The 19,651-nt window shown below is 43.9% G+C and overlaps 1 protein-coding gene across 2 annotated transcripts; it reads left to right on the top strand.

Moving 5' to 3' along the window:
* Positions 1-2,022: 2,022 nt before the first annotated feature.
* LOC308648104 (arpin) lies at positions 2,023-19,609 on the top strand. 2 transcript variants are annotated; one of them, XM_081292799.1, is made up of 6 exons: positions 2,023-2,600; positions 11,384-11,459; positions 13,653-13,785; positions 17,281-17,487; positions 17,895-18,058; positions 18,769-19,609. In XM_081292799.1, the coding sequence occupies exons 1-6, from the start codon at positions 2,509-2,511 to the stop codon at positions 18,775-18,777; spliced, it is 681 nt and encodes a 226-aa protein (XP_081148925.1). In that variant the 5' UTR covers positions 2,023-2,508; the 3' UTR covers positions 18,778-19,609. The 2 variants fall into 2 exon arrangements, with proteins under 2 accessions (XP_081148925.1, XP_081148926.1); XM_081292800.1 differs by lacking the exon at positions 2,023-2,600 and adding an exon at positions 13,185-13,286 and having other exon boundaries at positions 11,394-11,459.
* The last annotated feature ends 42 nt before the right edge of the window (positions 19,610-19,651 follow it).

Below are 19,651 nucleotides of genomic sequence, written 5' to 3'. Positions count from 1 at the left end.
CTTGACCTTATTTATTTATTCATTTATTTTTGGTATTGGGGACCTAGGGGCATTTAACCACTGAACTTCATCCCAGCCCTTTTTATTTTTTATTTTGAGACAGGGTCTTGCTAAATTGTTGAGGGTCTCACTAAATTGTTGAGGCTGACCTTGAAGTTTTGATCCTCCTGCCTTAGCCTCCTGAATCACTGGGATTACAGGTGGGTACCTCCATGCCTGGTGCAGTGGTTTATAATTTAACAGAAAGACATTTATAAATGTAAATTATCTAAAGAAAATCCATCAAAGTTCTGGATTGTTCCCCTCAAAACAATCAATTTTTTTAAGAAAAATATCGAAAACTTTAAAAAAGTTTTTTTTCTTGTTCTATTAGGTTCCTCTGCCTTGCTGATGCCTGGTCTGTAGATTGTCTTAATGGGGTGAATTTGTAGAGCCTAATAAGGAGATAACTGTTTTATAAGAAAGGACTTAGAGCAGCCCTGTCCATAGAATTTTCTTCGAGGATTACAAAGTTCTGCATTTGTGCTGTCTAAAATGGTAGCCACTAACCACATGTTGCTGTGAAGCACTTAAATGCAGCCAGTGGGACTAAAGAATTGAATTAAAAATTTTAGGTTTAATCAAAGTATCTCTACTTATTTATTTTTGGAGGGCCACAGACTGAACACAGGGCCTCACACATGCTAGGCATGCACTCTAACACTGAGCTCCATTCCCAGGTATTTTTATTTTATTTTTAGAGAGGGTCTTGCTAAGTTTCCCAGACTGGCCTCAGAACTTCATCCTCCTGCCTCAGCCTGCCCATTAGCTGGGAGGCTAATCAGAGACCGTTGAGGAGACAAGGTTAAAGGACCATTCTTCCCAGAGGGACTTCCCAGTAGGTCTTTTCTTTATCCTTCTTTCTGGAACATGAACCGAACAACCAGGTAGGCCAGATAGAGGGTGGGGCTGACTAATCCATTGGACACAATGCCTAGGTCCCCTTGTACTTTTAGGGGCCTTTTTTCTTTTTCTTTCTTCTCTCTTTTTCTAGTACTGGGTATTGATCCCAGGCACACTCTACCAGACCCAGGCTTTTCTATTTTTATTTTTTTGAGACAGGGTCTTTCTAAGTTGCTCAGCCTGGCCTCAAATTTACTATCCTCTTGCTTCAGTCTCCTGAGTAGCTGGAGTACGGCAGGGGCTACCAGTGCCCATATTAATTTCTTTAAAAAATTTTTAGGCCGAATAAAAGTTTTAATATATAATATTAATATATTCATTCTTATACTAACCCAGTGCTAAAATAGAATTTAAAAAAAACTCTTAATGGGGCTGGGGATGTGGCTCAAGCGGGTAACGCGCTCGCCTGGCGTGCGTGCGGCCCGGGTTCGATCCTCAGCACCACATACCAACAAAGATGTTGTGTCCGCCAAGAACTAAAAAAAAAAATAAATAAATATTAAAAAAAAATTCTCTCTCTCTCTCTCCTCTCTCACTCTCTCTTTAAAAAAAAAAAAAAACAAAAAACTCTTAATGGAGGAAAGGGGCTCTTGAAAGCTAAAGTGCCTGGGGCACACGAATGTCCTGTGTGTGGGAGAGGTTGTTTCTTCCAACATTGACAGCTCATCCTCCCAGGTGTCTGCTTGGTTGCGTCCCCTTTCAGTGTTCTCCCAAAGGGCATACTTGGATCCCTCCAATGAGCCCGTTTGCCCCAGGGACTGCCACGAACCGGCCAAACCAGAGAATTAAGGCTTCCCAACAATCCCAGGGTCGGAGAAGACCAGAAACTGTGTGGGAAGAGGGCGGTTGGGCGGGTAAAGCATGCTATGGAAAGGTAATGCATTTTTAGAACCGCTCTGATACAGACTCCATTCTACAAAGAAGCGAGGGCTCAGAAAGGCTGAGGAATTTAACCAAGCTCACACCTACGGCAGGGATTCAAACTTCCGTGTGTCTTTAGTCTGACACCCAATCCCAGACTCCTTCGTCACTGATCCCTGGAACTCCTCCCCCAGCTATTGTGGGACTGCGGACCCGGCACAAAAGGTTGCTTCTATGCTGACCACTCTTTCCTCCCTAAGGGCTTTTCCCTCTTCTCCATTCCTGATCCCTGGAAAAACATCCTTCCAGAGCTAATCCTAAGAAAGATCCTGTAGGATCTCTGGGCCTCAATTTCCCCCTTTGTGTGTGCGCTGGGGCAGGAATTTCCTTTTTAGTAACGAGGAAGGCAAAACGAGGAGAGCAAAGAGAAGGAAGAGAAGGACGTGACTGGTGATAAGCACCTAGCCTTGAGTGCTTCGGTAACCCCCCTCCTCGCTCCCGCACCGCGCAGCGTGTGGCGGACAGGAGTGGAGTTCGGCCCCTTTAAATCCCGGCCGGGAACGCCCAGGGCCGAGCCGCGCGGTCGAGACCTGAAGGCCCGGCGGTGCCGATCCCGGCGCGGCCTCCAGGCGCCTCCCCGCGTTGTGCACCCGGTTGCGCCGGCGGCTCCCGGCACCGCACCCCGTGGCCTCGGCGGTCGGAATAATGAGCCGCATCTATCACGACAGCGCCCTCCGGAACAAGGCGGTGCAGAGCGCGCGACTGCCCGGGGCCTGGGACCCCGCCACCTACCAGGGGTAGGCAGTGAGCGCCAAGCCCGCGCCGGTCCCCGCCGTCCCCGCGGGTAGACTGCGCCCGGGGCCTGGGCGAGCGGCCTCGGCTGCCTCCACTCCTGGGGTCTGAACCCCGCTCCGAGGCTGGGGTGGGACGCGAGGGGGAGGAAAAGCCCGGTTGCCGGAGCCGCCTTTCGGGCCTCCAGCCCACGCCTCCCAGTGCCCCTGCCCACTGCGCACCCCGAACCCCAGAAGATGCGGGTCCTCCGGGGAGAGAATCCCGACCTCCAACCGAGGCTCCAAAGGCGGTGCTTCAGTTGGCTATAAATTTCAGCCATTTGTCATGCTGCTGTGCTTCCAGGCCTTTGCACAGGCTTGTGCCCTGCCCCAGAAGGGACGGTGGCCATTAGTCACCGGAACAGCGGTGGGAGTCGGTATTATGGGGCTCGGCTAGTGCAGGAACAGCCCTGGAGCCGGGTGTGGAGGAACCCCAGCGGGCTGGAGAAGGAAGGCCCGGCCCGGCCCCGGCGTTATGAGAAGCATTACTCATTCCATTTACAATTACAGACACCAAAGAATTATGCTAAGCTTAATCAACTGGACTCAGAAAGGCAAATACCTTAGGATCTTCTATGTGGAATCTAAAAAAGTGTAACTCAGAAGCAGAGAGAGGATCAGAGGTTTTCAGGAATGGGGGATTGGAGAAGGGGAGAAGGAGGAAGCCTGGATATAATCAAAAGGTTTGATTTATATGAGGAACAAGTTCTGGGGATCTAATGTACTGCATGGGTGGTGATGGATGTGTTTGTTAATTTGATTGTGATTATTATTACACAATGTGTATGTATGTATATAAAGTTACTACATTGTACACCTTGAATATATACAATTCTTTATCAGTTAAATATTTTAAAATATAATTTGGGGGTAGGGAGTAGATAGAGGCAAGTGAGGTAGTGTGAGTTTTTGCTTCTTGTCCCATCCCTTTCCACTATCATCTTTAGTGATGCCCACTCCTTTCCTTTTTATATGATTCTAAAAAAGGAAGCTCCTAGGATCTGCTTTTATGAAAACTAGAATCAGGAGTGGGGAGGAGGATCCAGTTCCTCAGAGGGCGGTACCCTCTGATCTTCAGCTGGTCTCCAAACTTAGTCTCAAGTTCCCCACCTCTATAGTGACAAAACCCTTTTCTTTGGGTTGATGATCACATGGGTATGAATGAGAACAAAAATATGGAACTGTTTCAAAATAGGTGAAAATGGAAGATAATTTATAGAAGCTTAGACACAGGCCCCAAATTTGCTTAAAGTAAAAAGTAAATTCTTTATATTTAGTAAGCACTTAAAGTTTACAAAATACTTTCTTTTTTCTTTTTCTCTCTGTTTTAGAAACTATTCTTTTATTCTTTTTTAAAAATTTTGTTCTAATTAGTTATACATGACAGCAGAATGCATTTGACGTTATACACAAGTGGAGCACAACTTCTCCCTCTGGCCTTACATGATGCAGAGTCACACTGGTCCTGTAACAATACATGAATATAGGGTCATAATGTCTTCTCATTCCACCATCCTTCCCACCCCCAAACCACCTCCCCTTCATTCACACCCCACTTCACAATCCAAAGTTTATCCATTCTTCCCTACCTCCCATCCCCTGTGTGAATTATAGATCAGCATCTGCTTATCAGAGAAAACATTTTGCCTTAGCTTATTTCGCTTAGCATGATATTCGTCACCTCCATCCATTTACCTGAAAATGCCATAATTTCATTCTTTAAGGCTGAGTAATATGCTATTACGTATGTGCACCATATTTTCTCATCCATTCATCTGTTGAAGGACATCTAGGTTGGTTTTATAGTTGAGATAGTGTGAATTAAGCTGCTATAAATATTGATATAGGTGCATCACTGTAGTATGCTGATTTTAAGTCCTTTGGGAATAAACAGAGGAGTGGGATAGCTGAGTCAAATGGTGGTTCTATTCCCAGTTTTCTGAGGAATGTCCATACTGCTTTCCACATTGGCTGTACCAATTTGCAGTCCCACCAGCAATGTATGAGTGTGCCTTTTCCCGTACATCCTCATAAACATTTATCATTGCTTGTATTCTTGATGATTGCCATTCTGACTGGTGTGAGACGAAAAATTAGAGTACCTTTGATCTGCATTTCTCTAATCACTAGAGATGTTGAACATTTTATGAATATATGAATATTTGTTGATCAGTTGTATTTCTTTTTCTGTGAAGTGTCTGTTCAGTTCCTTAGCCCATTTATTGACTTTTTTTTTTTTACTGTTAAGTTTTTAGAATTTTTTGTATATCTTGGAGATGCTCTACCTGAAGTATATGTGATAAAGATTTTCTCCCATTCTGTAGGATCTCTCTTCAAGTTATTGTTTCCTTTGCTGAGAAGAAGCTTTTTAGTTTGAATCCATGCCACTTATTGATTCTTGATTTTACTTGTTGTGCTTGTTAAGTGTCTAGTTAAGGAAGTCGGGTCCTAAGCAGACATGTTGCAGATCTGGGCCTACTTTTTCTTTTGTTAGGCACAGGGTCTCTGTTCTAGTGCTTGCCTTTGACTCCACCTTGAGTTGAGTTTTGGTTTTCCCAGAACCATTTGTTGAAGTGGCTATCTTTTTTCCAATGTATGTTTTCCAATGTATGAGATAACCGTATTTGTGTGGGTTTGTCTCTGTATCTTCTATTCTTTATCATTGTTCTACTTTGGTGCCAATACCATGCTGTTTTGTTACAATAGCTCTGTAGTAGAGTTTGAGCTCTGGTATTGTGGTGCCTCCTACTTCACTCTTCTTGGTAAGGATTGCTTTGGCTATTCTGGGTCTCTTATTTTTCCAAGTGAATTTCATGATTGCTTTTTCTATTTCTATGAAGAATGTCATTGGGATTCTCATAGGAATTGCATTAAATCTGTATAATGCTTTTGGTAGTATGGCCATTTTGACAATACTAATTCTGCCTATCCAAGAACATGGGAGATCTTTCCATCTTCTAAGGTCTTCTTCAATTTCTTTCATTAGTGTTCTGTAGTTTTCATTGTAGAGGTCTTTCACCTCTTTTGTTAGATTGATTCCCAAGGATTTTATTTTTTTGAGGCTACTGTGAAGAGTTTCCCTAATTCTCTTTCAGTGAATTCATCACTGATATATAGAAATACATTTGATTTATGGGTATTAGTTTTATATCCTGCTATTTGCTGAATTCATTTATTCTAGAAGTGTTCTGGTGGAATTTTTTGGATCTTCTCAATATAGAATCATGTCATTGGCAAACAGTGATAGTTTGAGTTCTTTTTTTCCTATTCATATTACTTTAACTTCTTTCTTCTAATTGCTTTGGCAAGAATTTCAAGGACTATGTTGAATAGAAGTGGTGGGAGCATGCATCCTCCTTTTCTTGTTCTAGTTTTTAGAGGGAATGCTTTCAGTTTTTCTCCATTTAGAATGATGTTGGCTTTGGGCTTAGCATAGATAGCTTTTATAATGTATGTTTGTAAAACATTGAGATGTTTATATTGTGCATAGTTTTTCTAGTGTTTTGAACATGAATGGGTGCTGTATTTTGTCAAATGCTTTTTCTGCATCTATCATATTATTCTTATCATCACATCTATTGATGTGATGAATTATATTTATTAATTTCTGTATATTGAACCAACCTTGCATCCCTGGGATGAACCCCACTTGATCATGGCACACTATCTTTTTTATATGTTTTAGAATGTTATTTGCCAGAATTTTATTGAGAATTTTTATATCTATGTTCCTCAGGGATATTAGTCTGTTGAAGTTTTCTTTCCTTGATGTGTCTTTGTCTGGTTTTGGTATCGGGGTGATACTAGCTTCATAGAATGAGTTTAGAAGGGTTTCCTCCTTTTCTATTTCAGGGAATAATTTGAGGAGTATTGGTGTTAATTTTTCTATGAAGGTCTTATAGAACTTGGTTGAGAATCTGTCTGATCCTAAGCTTTTCTTGGTTGGTAGGCTTTGGATGGCGACTTTTATTTAATTGCTTAAAATTGATCTGTTTAAATTGTTAAACTCCTGATCCAGTTTGAGTAGTATATGTCTCTAGAAATTTTTCAATGTCTTTGAATTTGTCTGTTGTATTGAAGTATAAAGTTTCAAAGTAGTTTCTAATTATCTTCAGTATTTCAGTAGTGTCCATTGTGGTATTTCCTTTTTCATCATGAGTATTAGTAATTTGAGTTTTCTCCTTTATTAGCATAGCTAAGGGTTTATCAATCTTATTTATTTTTTCAAAGAGCCAACTTTTTGTTTTGTCAGTGTTTTGAATTTTTTGTTTGTTTCATTTTTATTGATTTCAGCTGATTTTAATACTTTCCTGTCTTGTACTGCTTTTGCTGTTGATTTGTTCTTCTTTTTCTAGGGCTTTGAGATGTAATGTTATGTCATTTATATGTTGACTTTTTATTCTTTTAATGAATGAGCTCAATGCAAAGAATTTTCCTCTTAGCACTACCTTCTTAGTGTCCCAGAGATTTTGATATGTTGTATTGGTGTTCTCATTTACCTCTAAGCATTTTTTTATTTCCTCCCTGATTTCTTCTGCTATCCATTTGTCATTCAATAGATTGTTATTTAGTCTCCAGTTGTTGGAGTAGCTTCTATTTTTAATTTTATTGTTGATTTCTAGTTTCATTCTGGTGTGATCTGATAGAATGCAGGGTAGTATTTCTATGTTTTTGTATTTGCTACGAGTTGCTTTGTGGTATAACATGTGGTCTCTCTTAGAGAAGGATCCATGTCTGCTGAGAAGAAAGTATATTCGCTGCTTGAAGGATGAAATACTCTATATATGTTTGTTAAGTCTAAATTATAGATTGTATTATCTAGTTTATAGTTTCTTTGTTTAGTTTTTGTTTGGAAGATCTATCCAGTAGTGAGAGAGGTGTGTTCAAGTTACTCAGTATTATTGTGTTGTGGTCTATTTGATTCTTGAAATTGAGAAGGGTTTGTTTGATGTATGTAGATGCTCCATGGTTTGGGCATAAATATTTAACGATTGTTATGTCTTGTTGATGTATGATTCCCTTAGACAGTCTGAAATGTCCTTCTTTATGCCTTCTGACTAACTTTGGCTTGAAGTTCACTTTATCTGATATGAGGATGGAACCCCCTGTTTGGTTATGCAGTCCATATGAGTGATATGTTTTTTCCCAACTTTTTACCTTCAACTGTCTGTGGATGTCTTTTCCTAGAGGGTGAGTCTCTTGAAGATAGAATATTGTTGGTTCTTTTGTAAAAATCCAATCTTCTAGTCCATGTCTTTTTTTTTCTTTTTTTTTTGAGAATTTAAATATTTATTTTTCAGTTTACACAACATCTTTGTTTGTATGTGGTGCTGAGGATCGAACCCGGGCCGCACGCATGCCAGGCGAGTGCGCTACCGCTTGAGCCACATCCCCAGCCCCTAGTCCATGTCTTTTGATTGATGAACTTAAGCCATTAACACTCAGGGATATTATTGAGATATGATTTGTATTCCTGGTCATTTTGGTTTATTTTTGGTTTTTAACTTGTCTTAGTTTCTCCTCTGACTTTTCTTTTAGTGTAGTTCCTCCCTTTGCTGGTTTTCTTTTTTTTTTTTTTTCTCATTTCATCCTGATGCAATATTTTGCTGAGAATATTCTATAGTGCAGTCTTTCTAGTTGTGAATTCTTTTAACTTTTGTTCATCATGAAAGGTTTTTCTTTCATCTTCAAATCTGAAGCTTAGCTTTGCAGGCTCTACAATTCTTGGTTGACATCCATTTTCTTTCAGAGCTTGATAAATATTATTCCAGGACCTCCAGGTGTTTAGAGTATGGGCTGAGAAATTAGCTGAGATCCAAATTTGTTTCCCCTTATATGTAATTTGACATTTTTTTTTCTTGCAGCCTTTAAAAGTCACCTGCCTTCCTCTTTCTGTCTGTTATTCATTCTCATTATAGTGTGCCTCGGTGTGGGTCTGCTGTATTTTTGTACCTATGGGGTCCCAAAAGCCTCTTATAGATGATTTTCTATTTCATTCTTATATCACGTCATTGAAAGATTGTGCATTCCTTTGGTTTGTATCTTCACAACTTTGTCTATCCCAATAAATCTTAAATTTGGTCTTTGTATGTTATCCCATAATTCTTGGATGTTCTGTTCATGGTTTCTTATTATCTTCTCTGTATAGTCAACTTTATTTTCAAAAGAAATATTTTGTATTCATTGACTAAGGTTCTGTCTTCAAGAGGTCTAGTCTATTGGGATACTTTCCATTGAATTGAATTTTTAATTTGGTTTATTGTTTCCTTCATTTTGAGGATTTCTGCTTGATTCCTTTTTATTATCTCTGCCTCTTTATTGAAGTGATCTTTCACTTCCTGTACTTTCTCTCTATAACCATCTATACCTTATTTTGAAGATCATCCTAACTATGCACCTTCTAAACTCCTACTCTGACATTTCTTGTACTGTGTTATCTATGGATTCTATTGTTGGAACATCTTGGTTTGTTTGAGATGGTTTTTCCCCTTGTTTTTTCGTGTTGTTTTTTATGTTTCATGTTGTCTTACCATCTAATTGTATGGATCTGAGGCAGTACAGTTTCTACCCTGCAATCGTAGAGTGTCCATGAAGGTTTCCAGTACCTTACCTTTAAGGAGGACACCAATATTAACAGCACCCATACAAGCAATATACAGCCTTACACCAAATAGCTCCTATTAAGGCATCTATAGTTTTGTTGCAATAAACAGAAATGAGGCGTTTAATTATTATCTACAATATAAACAGTAAGTTTGCTTAAAGGGCTTACTGTTTCAATTGATGGACAAAGAGGGAATAGAAGTAGTGTAGGATGTGATATTTATGAGGGAAATGGAGAGAAGATAGAGGTAAAAATTTATAGTAAGAGCGAAGGAGGAATTAATAGAAGTTGGCTGTTAGCATGAGAGAAGTGAGAAAGAGAATCAGGGGAGGCAAATAAGTGAGAGGAAATATATGTAGATTTTTTTAAATGTAAAAATATAGAATATACATGTAATATACTATTCAGACGTCCCATTCCTCAATAAATTGATGCATGAAAAATGTTTGGTTTTAAAGATGGTAGAGATGTGAGACAGAGAGGGCCAAAAAAGAAAAAAAAAAAGAACAGGAAAGTCTCAATGGAATATTGAACAATCATTTCCATTCATGTTCCAACGTTTCTTAGCTTCCCTTCTCTGCCATAGTTATGGTTGTCAAAGTTGATGGTAGCTCCATTCTGGTGGATGCCGGACTGGTTGGCTGGGTGAGCCGATAGCACCCTTTTCCAGTCTTCGCACCCATTGTAGCTGTCCCCTTCTGTCCTCTTGCACTTCAGGATTCACTGAGGTGGAGAGAGCCTGGTTCTCTCTAGTTTCTCCAACCTGTGCTTCCCCCAGATCCTGCCCCCAGTCTCCAGCTTTCCACAGGCTTGCCAAGCCCAGTCTGGGCCACACAGACCCAGCCACAATCTAAGGCATCTGGGCTTCAGATTCCCCAGGCTCTGCCTTGCTGCAGTCCCAAGATTTCAATGCTGTTTTAACTTGTAGAGGGGACCACCAGGGATGCACTCATACAAAGGAGCAACCCTGTAAAAAAGGCATCCAAATGGTGGCCACTAGCACACGCAGCAGGGAGCCCTCAGGTGCAACAGACCTGAAGGTACACTGAGAATAGATCTCCAGGTCCTGGCCCATATCCCCAGACTGGCCAGTGTTCCCTGAGATGGCAGCATAAACCTGCACGTCCCTAGGCCCTGGACTTCCAGGCCCTGGCCTGTGTCTGCAGATGGTGGTAGCTGCTCGTAACCAAACCTGCGGGTACTCTGACAGTGGACTTCCAGGCAGCATTGGGCAGTGGCAATCCACAGGCTAATGGCTGGTGGTCTGCGGAGAAATGGCAGGCAATCCCAGTGTGTGGCAAAGGCATGGGGGTGGCAAAGGGTGGCGGATTGGTGGGCAGCAACTCTCACAGAAACAGTATTTCCTCTGCTTGTATCCCAAATCACGGTGAGATGAGGAATGCAGCTTCCCTCTAGTCCACCATCTTGGATCTCCTCTCTTTTATTCTTTTTTTTTTCTTTAGTTGTAGATGGATACAATAACTTTATTTATTTTCATGTGGTGCTGTGGATGGAACCAGTGCCTCACACATGCTAGGTGACCACTCTACCACTGAGCCCCAACCCCAGACCTCTCTTTTATTCTTTAAATAGAAATTTACAATAGTTTTTGGTATATGTGGCAAATTTAGTTTCTTCCCTCTTGTGATACAATTCCAAGACATTGATATGTATGTAAACATGTTAGACACAGACCACACTGAATTAAAACTTAAGAAACCAAAACTTATTAAATGTTTGTTTATACCAAAACAATCCTGATCAACAAAATACTTTCGTGTACACAATCTCATGCCATCATCAAAGGAGCAGCGTGAAGTAACCATTTTTCTCCCTGTTTTGTACATAAGAAGACTAATAAGATAATACCTCCCTAATGCAGGGGGTCATAGCTTGGTCTTAGGGCAGGCTGACATGGTTCCTTCTATACTTTGGACCATGTCCCAGCTTTTGGAAGCTTTATAGGGATGGAGGTTCCCATATGGGAAGTGCAGAGAGGGGCTGCTCTCTGCCAGGCAAATAGGAGATCTGGTGGGATTTGGTTCTGTCACAATGCAGACTCTGGCATGGGCCACTGAACTTGAGTCATCGCTATATCCTGAGGACTGACAAAACCAACCACCCCTTCTTTCATTCTCATCCCCAGGGGGAATGGCGTCCTGCTGGAGGGAGAACTGGTGGATGTATCTCGGCATAGCATCTTAGATGCCCATGGCAAGAAGGTGAGAGGATGTGTCCTTGGTGGCCCTCACAGGGTCACCCTTACCCTCTGAAATATCTCAGTCCTTTCCCATGAGGTATCTTCTTATTGCTGGGCTCTGACTTGGGATCTAGTCCCTTTAATGATGGACTCACAGAACAGGTGGAGAGATCAGGTGGGACCAGTGAGTAGAAAGAGGGCAGGTAGGGCTGTGCTGGGTAGCAGACAGCGGGTGTACCTGGTTCTTGCTAGAAAAGCCTGGGTCACAGCTGAGAAAACAGACCAGACCTTCCACCCAATCTAACGAGAATGTAAAGTCTGTGTTGCTGCCTGGACCTTCAGTTCCCATACAAATGCTCCTTTGACCTTAGTCTTCTCAGCTTCCTGGCATCATGCTCCTTATTACCACTCCATCTCAGGTGTCCATGGACACACCTGGCATTCACCATCCTATACTAACCTGTGTCTCTTCTGAGCACTAGTTCTGCATTTCTTTTTCTCTTTCTTTTTTTTTTTTTTTTTTTTAATTTTTGTTACTGGGGATTGAACCCAGGGATACTGTACCACTGAGTTACATCCCTAACTCTTTATATATTTTATTTTGAGACAAGGTCTCTATAAGTTGCTGAGGCTGGCCTTGAACTTTTGATCTTTCTGCCTCAACCTCCTGAGTTGCTTGGATTACAGGCAAGTGCCACAGAGCCTTGCTCCTCCCTTCTTTGAAACAGCCCCACACAGATGTGCTAATTACCTTATCTTGGTCTGTAAAACTCAGCTCCTCAAAATGCCCCCTGTGTGATCAGAGGCCTGGTACCTACATGGAGCCTGTTTCTCTCATACATCCCACAGAAAAGCCTCAGCTCACTACTATTTTCATGCCCAGAGAGGCTTTGCCAGCACTCTCACCTCTTTACTGTGCATTGAGCAGGCCAGATCCCCAAGCCAGCCTGCTCAGGAGAGCTTGACGTACCCCCACACTGGTGTGGGACTTGTCTGCCTTGGCTGTGCTCACACAGGCAGGATATTTGCCCAGCCCCTCTCCAAATTTGCCTCTTCCAAGTTTCTCATTCCTGATGATAGTGTAATAGTCTTTCCAGTCACTGGCCTGAAAACCCCTACTGTTGCCTCCTCCCTGCTCCCCAGGTAAGCAGTGCCACCTCCTGCTGGGCTCTTACCTAACCATTTTTTCCCTCCCCTTTTTTCTCCTTTCTATGTCTTCCCTCCTCTGATGGGTTCTCAGCTAGTCCTGACAAAACCTTACACCTGCCTTCCTGCCTTCTGGTTGCCCCCAAAGCTCATCCCTGGCCTGCTGCCAAATTGTTTCCTGAAAGACATCTCTGAGGGTCTTACTGCTGCCCCTAAATCTTTCAGGATTCCTTCTTGTCTACTAAATAAAGTTCAAGCTCCAAATGCCAGCTCAAGGCCTGTCTCAAATCAGCCCCACTTGTCTTCCCCAGCCTGAGCTCCCGGGAGCCTCCCAGTGTCCTGTGTTGCTCAAACATGCACATGGGCCTCTTGACCTTTACTTTGTGTACCTGTCCCAGACTTTTAATATTCTTCCTACACCCTTGTTCCTACCATCGCAGATTTCTTCACCTTTTGAGACTTACCTTTCCTTCTTTCTCCCAGGAAGTGGTCTCTGTTTCTACAGCTTAGGGGGACAATTCTTCCACCTGTTTTGTTTAGAATAGTTGGCAAATAGCATTGATAGGGTACTTCCTGCTTTGCACTGTGCTTCCTTCTCCAGGATGTCACTGAGCTCATACAACACTCGTGAAAGGGGATATCACTCTGTTACCAAGTGATAGGAGAAACGGAGGCTCAGGAGGCTGAGAATCCTTTGCCGCAGGTACTATATCTGTTGAAAGGGGCCGAGTGGCTGTCCTTCCTTAGGGCTCCCCTTCAGTGCCCTTTTCACAGTACTCTTGCTTTTTGATATTTGGTATCCCTCTTGCTTAAGTTACAGTTTCCTGCATACATTTTCAGCCTTTGGCTGTTTGGAAGCCCTGGGGTCAGACCCTGGCCTTCCCTGTCATGGATGTCCGGTAGGGTGCACCTTGTGGCAGGTGCTCTAGTAAACACAGGAATGAATAAATATTTAAGTGCGACGCCAGCGTAGAGGGTGAGGACAGCCCGAGCTGCTCCCAGAGCCCAGAATGTGTGTGTTGGTGGGAAGTGGAGCAGCCCTCCTCACTTTGTCTCTCCCTGGCCCCAGGAACGCTACTATGTGCTGTACATTCGGCCCAGTTGTATCCACAGCCGTAAATTTGACTCCAAGGGAAATGAAATCGAGCCCAACTTCAGCGCGACCAGGAAGGTGAACACAGGCTTCCTCATGTCATCCTACAGTAGGTATCCTCAGCTCTTCCTCCCTCAGGGCCCTCTGACAGTGTGGCTGGTCTGTCTTCTGAGCCTCTGGGCCCCTCTAAAGTGGCATCTTAGCATGTTTGGCCTTGACTCCAGATGTCTGATCCGAGGTTCCCTGATGGACTCATTCCTTTGCCATACTTGCTCAGAAGATTCCCATTGCCCCATCTCTGTCCCAGGGGCCAGGCTGGCCTTCCCAACTCCTGCCATTTCTGCAGCATGGCAAAACTGTCCACAAACTTGGCTGTGGACTCTTACTATCTTTGCACAGAGATCCAGAGACCCAGCCAAGCCCCCGGGAGCTTGTTTTTCTGCTAGAATCCCCATTTGGTTCTTGGGCCCTGTCTCTGACCATTTGTGCTGATACAACCATGTTTTAGACTGGGCAATTTATAAATGACAGAGATTTATTATGCATAGTACTAGAGACTGGGAAATCCAAGATCAAGATTCTAGAAGATTCAGCGTCTGGCGAGGGCTTCTCTCTGCCTCAAGGATGGTGCCTTCCTGCTAAGTCCTCACAAGGCAGAAAGGCAAAGTAGCTCCCTCCACCTTGTTTATTTACTTACTTATTTGGGTACTGAGGATTGAACCCAGGGATGCTTAATCATTAAGCTATCTCTCCAACCCTTTTTAATTTTTATTTTAAGACAAGTCTCACTAAGTTGCTGAGGCTGACCTTGAATTTATGATCCTCCTTCTTCAGCCTCCCAAGTTGCTGAGATTACAGGCATGTGCCACCATGCTAGGCTCCCTCCATCTCGTTTATAAGGATGTCAATCTCATTCATAAGGGCTTAATCACCTCCAAAAGGCCCAACTTCTTAATACTCTCACATTGGTGACTTAGTCAGCTTTTTCACTACTGTGGCTAAAAGAACTGACAAGAACAATTTTAAGGAGGAAAAGTTTATTTGGGGACTCACAGTTTCATGGTCTCAGTCCATAGGAAGCTGGCTCCATTCCTCAGGGCTCAAAGTGAGGCAGAACATCATGGCAGAATAGTGTAGTGGAGAAAAGCAGCTCATATGATGATCAGGAAGCAGAGAGAGATAAGAAATATATACCCCTCAAAACAGGCCCCCAGTGCTCACCTCCTCTAGCCGCATCTTACCCACCTTCAGTTGTCAGTCAGTTAATTCCCATCAGGGGATTAACTCACTGATTGGACTGAGGCTCTCATAACCCAGTCATTTCTCCTCTGAACCTTCTTGCATTGTCTCACACATGAGCTTTTGGGGACACCTCACATCCAAACCATAACAGTGATCAACATATGGATTTCTAGGAGGCACATTAAGACCTTAGTAGGTACTTCATGATTTTCTTCCATTTCCCAATTTTGACTGCAAAAGGTATCTCATTGCTCTCTGCTGCTGGGTAAGAAGGTTTTGAGATTGAGTGGGAATCTCTCATTCTGTTCATTCATGTTTTCAGTTGCTCATTAATTCTCTGAATATTTTGTGAGCATCCCACGTGCTGAGACTCCAGGGATGAACAGGATTCCATCTTGTACTCAAGATAGTCTCAGTTGGTAGAGGAGATGGACGGGTGGATGATTGGAAGCTGGGAGGGTTCTGAGCCCCAGATAGTCATAGTCAGGCATGCATTGGATGAGGGACCAGCAGCACTGATTCCTGATAGCTAACAGGAATTAGCTGGGTGCTAGAGCTTGGAAAGATGTTTCAGAGAGAAGACAGTGCATCAAAAGATAGGGATTGATCTGGTGACAAGAAGTTGTGCAGGCTAGGTAGCAAAAGGGGCATGGGCACGAAGGGGCTGAACTTAAATGGAGGCTGCTGGGGAGCCCTTTAGTGAGTGATATTATGTAGCTAAGTGATGTGATTAAATTTGTTTTTATTATTTTATTTATTTATTTGCAGCACTAGGGATTGGACCCAGATGGCACTTTACCCCTGAGTTATCTCCCTAGTGCTTTTATTTTTTATTTTGAGACAAGGTCTTGCTAAGTTGTTGAGACTGGCCTCAAACTTGTGATCCTCCTGCCTCTGCCTCCCAAGTTGCTGGGATTACAGGTGTGTGCCAGTATGCCTGCTAGATTTGGTTTTAAATGCTCTGGGATAGCGAATCAACTGGAAACCAGGGAAGCCTATTCAGAGGCTGTTAGGGTAAGCTGGGATGGAGATAAGAGGACCAGATTGAAGGATATGTCATTGGGGAGTGAGAGACTGGACCAATTCCTTATGGAGCTGGACAGTGGCCTCAGGGTTAGACTGGATATGAAGGGAGAAAATGGAAGGAGTCAGGGATGTTTCCAGAAGTTGGACTTGGGTGCCAGGCTTGGGGGAAAGTAGGAGTGAGGGGAACAGGTTTAGGGGGAAGAGCACTGTTTGGCTCACACTAGGTTAGAGTTGTCAGTAGCACTTCTATTGGAGACTTGGAGAAATGGAGACTTGGAGAATCCCATAAGGATCAGGAAACAGAACCACTGGAGAAGTCTGAAGGAAATGGGGAAGGTGTTATGTCTCTGAAGGAAAGCAGGAGTGGGGAGCTAGCAGGGTAGGCAGGTAATGTCCAGGGAATGAGAAGATGGGAAGAGTGTCAGAGGGTTAACAGTGAAGAGCTACCCCAGGACTCTGATGGGGGTGGGCAGGGTCTAGGGCAGTGGCTGTCAAAACTAGAATGCAAGAAGAAGGTGAGGAAAGATCAGGGAGCATAGAATGAGACACCAGCCCTGGAGGAATGAGGATTTCTGGGACCCAGATGGAGGGACAGGATCTGGGCAGGAAGGAGGATGTCTTATCCTTTGAGATAGAAGGAAAAGAGGAGAGTGGTCTTGTAGTCAGAGGCAAATTGACAAGGTATTTGGTGTCAGGTAAGCAAGAGATAACCACCTGATGATTTCTGTTAATCTTGAAAAGTAGGTGAGATGGTTTATTTGGGAGTTGTTGGTCAGGGGAAAAGATAGAGGAGAATGGAACATTTTGAGTGTCCTCCACGTAAGCAAGGATTTCTGGGGGAGTCCCAGGGGTGATCCTGACTGCTGGCCAAGGCTATGGTGCCATGAATGGGTCCTGTTGGGTAGGCATCATTTTTATCCCTATTTTTCAGTGTCAGAAGTTGAGTTATTTGTCCAGATTTGCTCCAGGCAGCCCAGCTCCAAAGTCCAGCTTGTAGCTCCTCTGATGAATACTACCAGAATGGTACTAAGAGCCCTACCCCGCAGGTGGTTGTGAGCATGTAAAACACTCAGCCAGCTGGGCCTGGTGGCACATGCCTGTAATCCCAGCTGCTAACAAAGATTCTAAGGAGTATCTCAAGTTCAAGACCAGCCTGGGAAACTCAGCAAAATTCTGCTTCAAAATAAAAAAATGAAAAGGGCTAGGGATGTAGCTCAGTGGTAGAACATCCTTGGGCTCAATTCTTAGTTCTACAAAAACACTCAGCCATCACCTAAAAGGCCCTCTGTAGTCCTTGCTATTCACCCTAATAACCTGCTGTTCTGTGTGCCTGCAGAAGTGGAAGCCAAAGGAGACAGTGACAGGCTCACAATGGAGGAGCTAAAGGGGCTGGTCAATAAGATCGAGCTGCTGGCACTGACAGAGAGCCTCACCCCCGACCAGACAGTGGCGTTCTGGATGCCTGAGTCAGAGATGGAGGCGATGGAACTTGAGCTGGGGGCCGGGGTACGGCTGAAAACTCGGGGTGATGGCCCCTTTATAGGTGAGCAGTATGCCCTCACTCTAGCCTGATAGCCTCTTGTGGGCTCTGGGGGCCTTTAATGTCTCTTCTGAGGCTCTCCACCCTTCCTGCTTAGAATTATGGTTGCATACCAGGTCTAGCCTTCCCTGGGGACCTAACCAACCTCTTGAGATTTATTCCTCAATTCCTAGACAAGTGCCCTGGGTCATTAACCTGGATACCCTATGGTGCCACCCAATCCTCAGGTTCCTGTGACTGACCCCTGCTATCTAGTGATTTGTGGGGTCCATCCATGGCTTCACTGACCACATCTAGACCTTGGAGAGAACAATGACTTAACCGAGGTCTAGGGGACCCCACCAAAATGGCCCAGCCCTCACTGTTCTACCACAGAGAGACAGGACATTCAACTTCTTCTCTTCTTTCAGATTCATTAGCCAAATTGGAAGCTGGAACAGTGACCAAGTGTAATTTTGCTGGTGACCGAAAGACAGGGGCATCCTGGACAGACAACATCATGGCCCAGAAGTCTTCAGATGGGGCTGCAGTGGAGATCCGAGAGCAGGGAGATGGGGCAGAGGACGAGGAGTGGGTAAGACAAGGAGGCGGCTTTGGTTTGCTTGTTATCTCTTGGCTGGAATTTTGTACATACTGATTGTGGTTGGGGCTCAGATGAGGAGATAGCAGGATAAATTGTACCCCCTAATTTTTATGGAGTTCTGCAAAATTCCCCAGAGTGTATAAACATCAGGGAGATTCCTTTAAGGAGACCTTTCTTGTTGGAAAGGAAGCCTCTGAGCCGCTGAGTGCATGTTTTTTTCTCCTTGGTCTGGGCTCCCTGCCTGATGTGGCCAGAAAATGGCTGACTTGGTCCTTTCTAGTGTTTCTTATACTGAAGGTCAGCCTTCTAGTTGATCCTCAGCTGATTGAAAGCCAATTTTCTAAGTACATTTCACCTGAAGATTTGAATTGATGTAAAAAGATCCCAGATAGAACAGTTAGCAAAGAAGTTAAAGAAAACTGGTATCCTCCTCTCATGATGAAGATGAATTTGGCCAAAGAAAGCCAGAGCAGGTAGTGCGGAAGGTCTGGACCCGCTTCTGTCTTAATAAAGCCAGTTGACAAATAGTGGAGTGGCCAGACTGGCTCTGGGGTCAGCTCTAATGATGTGAGGACAAGGCATGTGGCCAAGGGTCCTATGGGCATTGTGCAATTGAACCCTTGTTTGATGACTTACAGAAAACTTTTATGAAATATGCTCTGTTCACCTCTCTTTTCTTTACCCCCTTTGGATTGCTCCAGGATGACTGAGATTCATGAAGCACGGATGCCTCTGGGGCCACCTGCATCTTCTATGGCACCGTGGACAATTTCCTTCAGCGACCTCCATGCTGAAGCTGGAGACCAGTCTTCCAAGCCTTACCCAGTTCTTCCTGCAGCTGCTTTTAGAGCATGCTGAAATCAAATCCAAAACCACGATGTGGATGGAGGGACCCTAAACTGTGGCTTAAATGCAAGTCCAACCTTCTAGATAATTTCATGACACTTCCTGCCCTAGTGACCGCCTTGTTTTGGAGGCAGGTAGTGGGCAAGAACCCCAGGGCAGTTTGGGAGGAACTGGACTTGGTCTTGGTGCTTCATGGGGGATTCTTCTCCTGTCTAAAGACAGAGGACTTCTGAGGAGAAATTAGTGGGCTCTTTTCTCCAATCTGTTTCCTTCTTCTTTCCACCCGGCCTCCTTCCCAGCACTCTGCTGTAGCCCCTTCTCCCCTGCTTCAAGCCTCCTTCTCCCCCATTTCCTCCCATCCCACACCTAAGGTGCCAGTCCTTCATTGCTCCTCTAACTCCATGTTCCCTTGGGGTTTCCTGACCTCCCTGGCTGCTGCCATAGGGGTAGCTGTTCTCAGGGAGGCCAACAGCCTTCACAAGTGTGGCTGATTGGTCCTTTGCTTTCAGACTTGCTCTGCCAGGCCACATATTTTTTTGTTTTTGTGGTGCTGGGGATCAAAGTCAGGGCCTCAAGCATATGAGGCAAGCACTCTCTGCCACTGAGCTACATCTCCAGCCCTGAACTACATTTTTGATACCCTTTTTTGTACTTTGAGAATGTTTTCACAAATGAATAAATTTTCTTCTACACTGACTGGATTCCTGCTTGGTGTTAATGGTCTTGAAGCTGAGCAAT

The sequence above is a fragment of the Spermophilus citellus genome (genome assembly GCF_964194105.1).
Source record: "Spermophilus citellus genome assembly, chromosome: 4".
Taxonomy (NCBI): domain Eukaryota; kingdom Metazoa; phylum Chordata; class Mammalia; order Rodentia; family Sciuridae; genus Spermophilus; species Spermophilus citellus.
The sequence above is the reverse complement of the archived record's forward strand: the minus strand, read 5'-3'. Positions and strand labels throughout refer to the sequence as shown.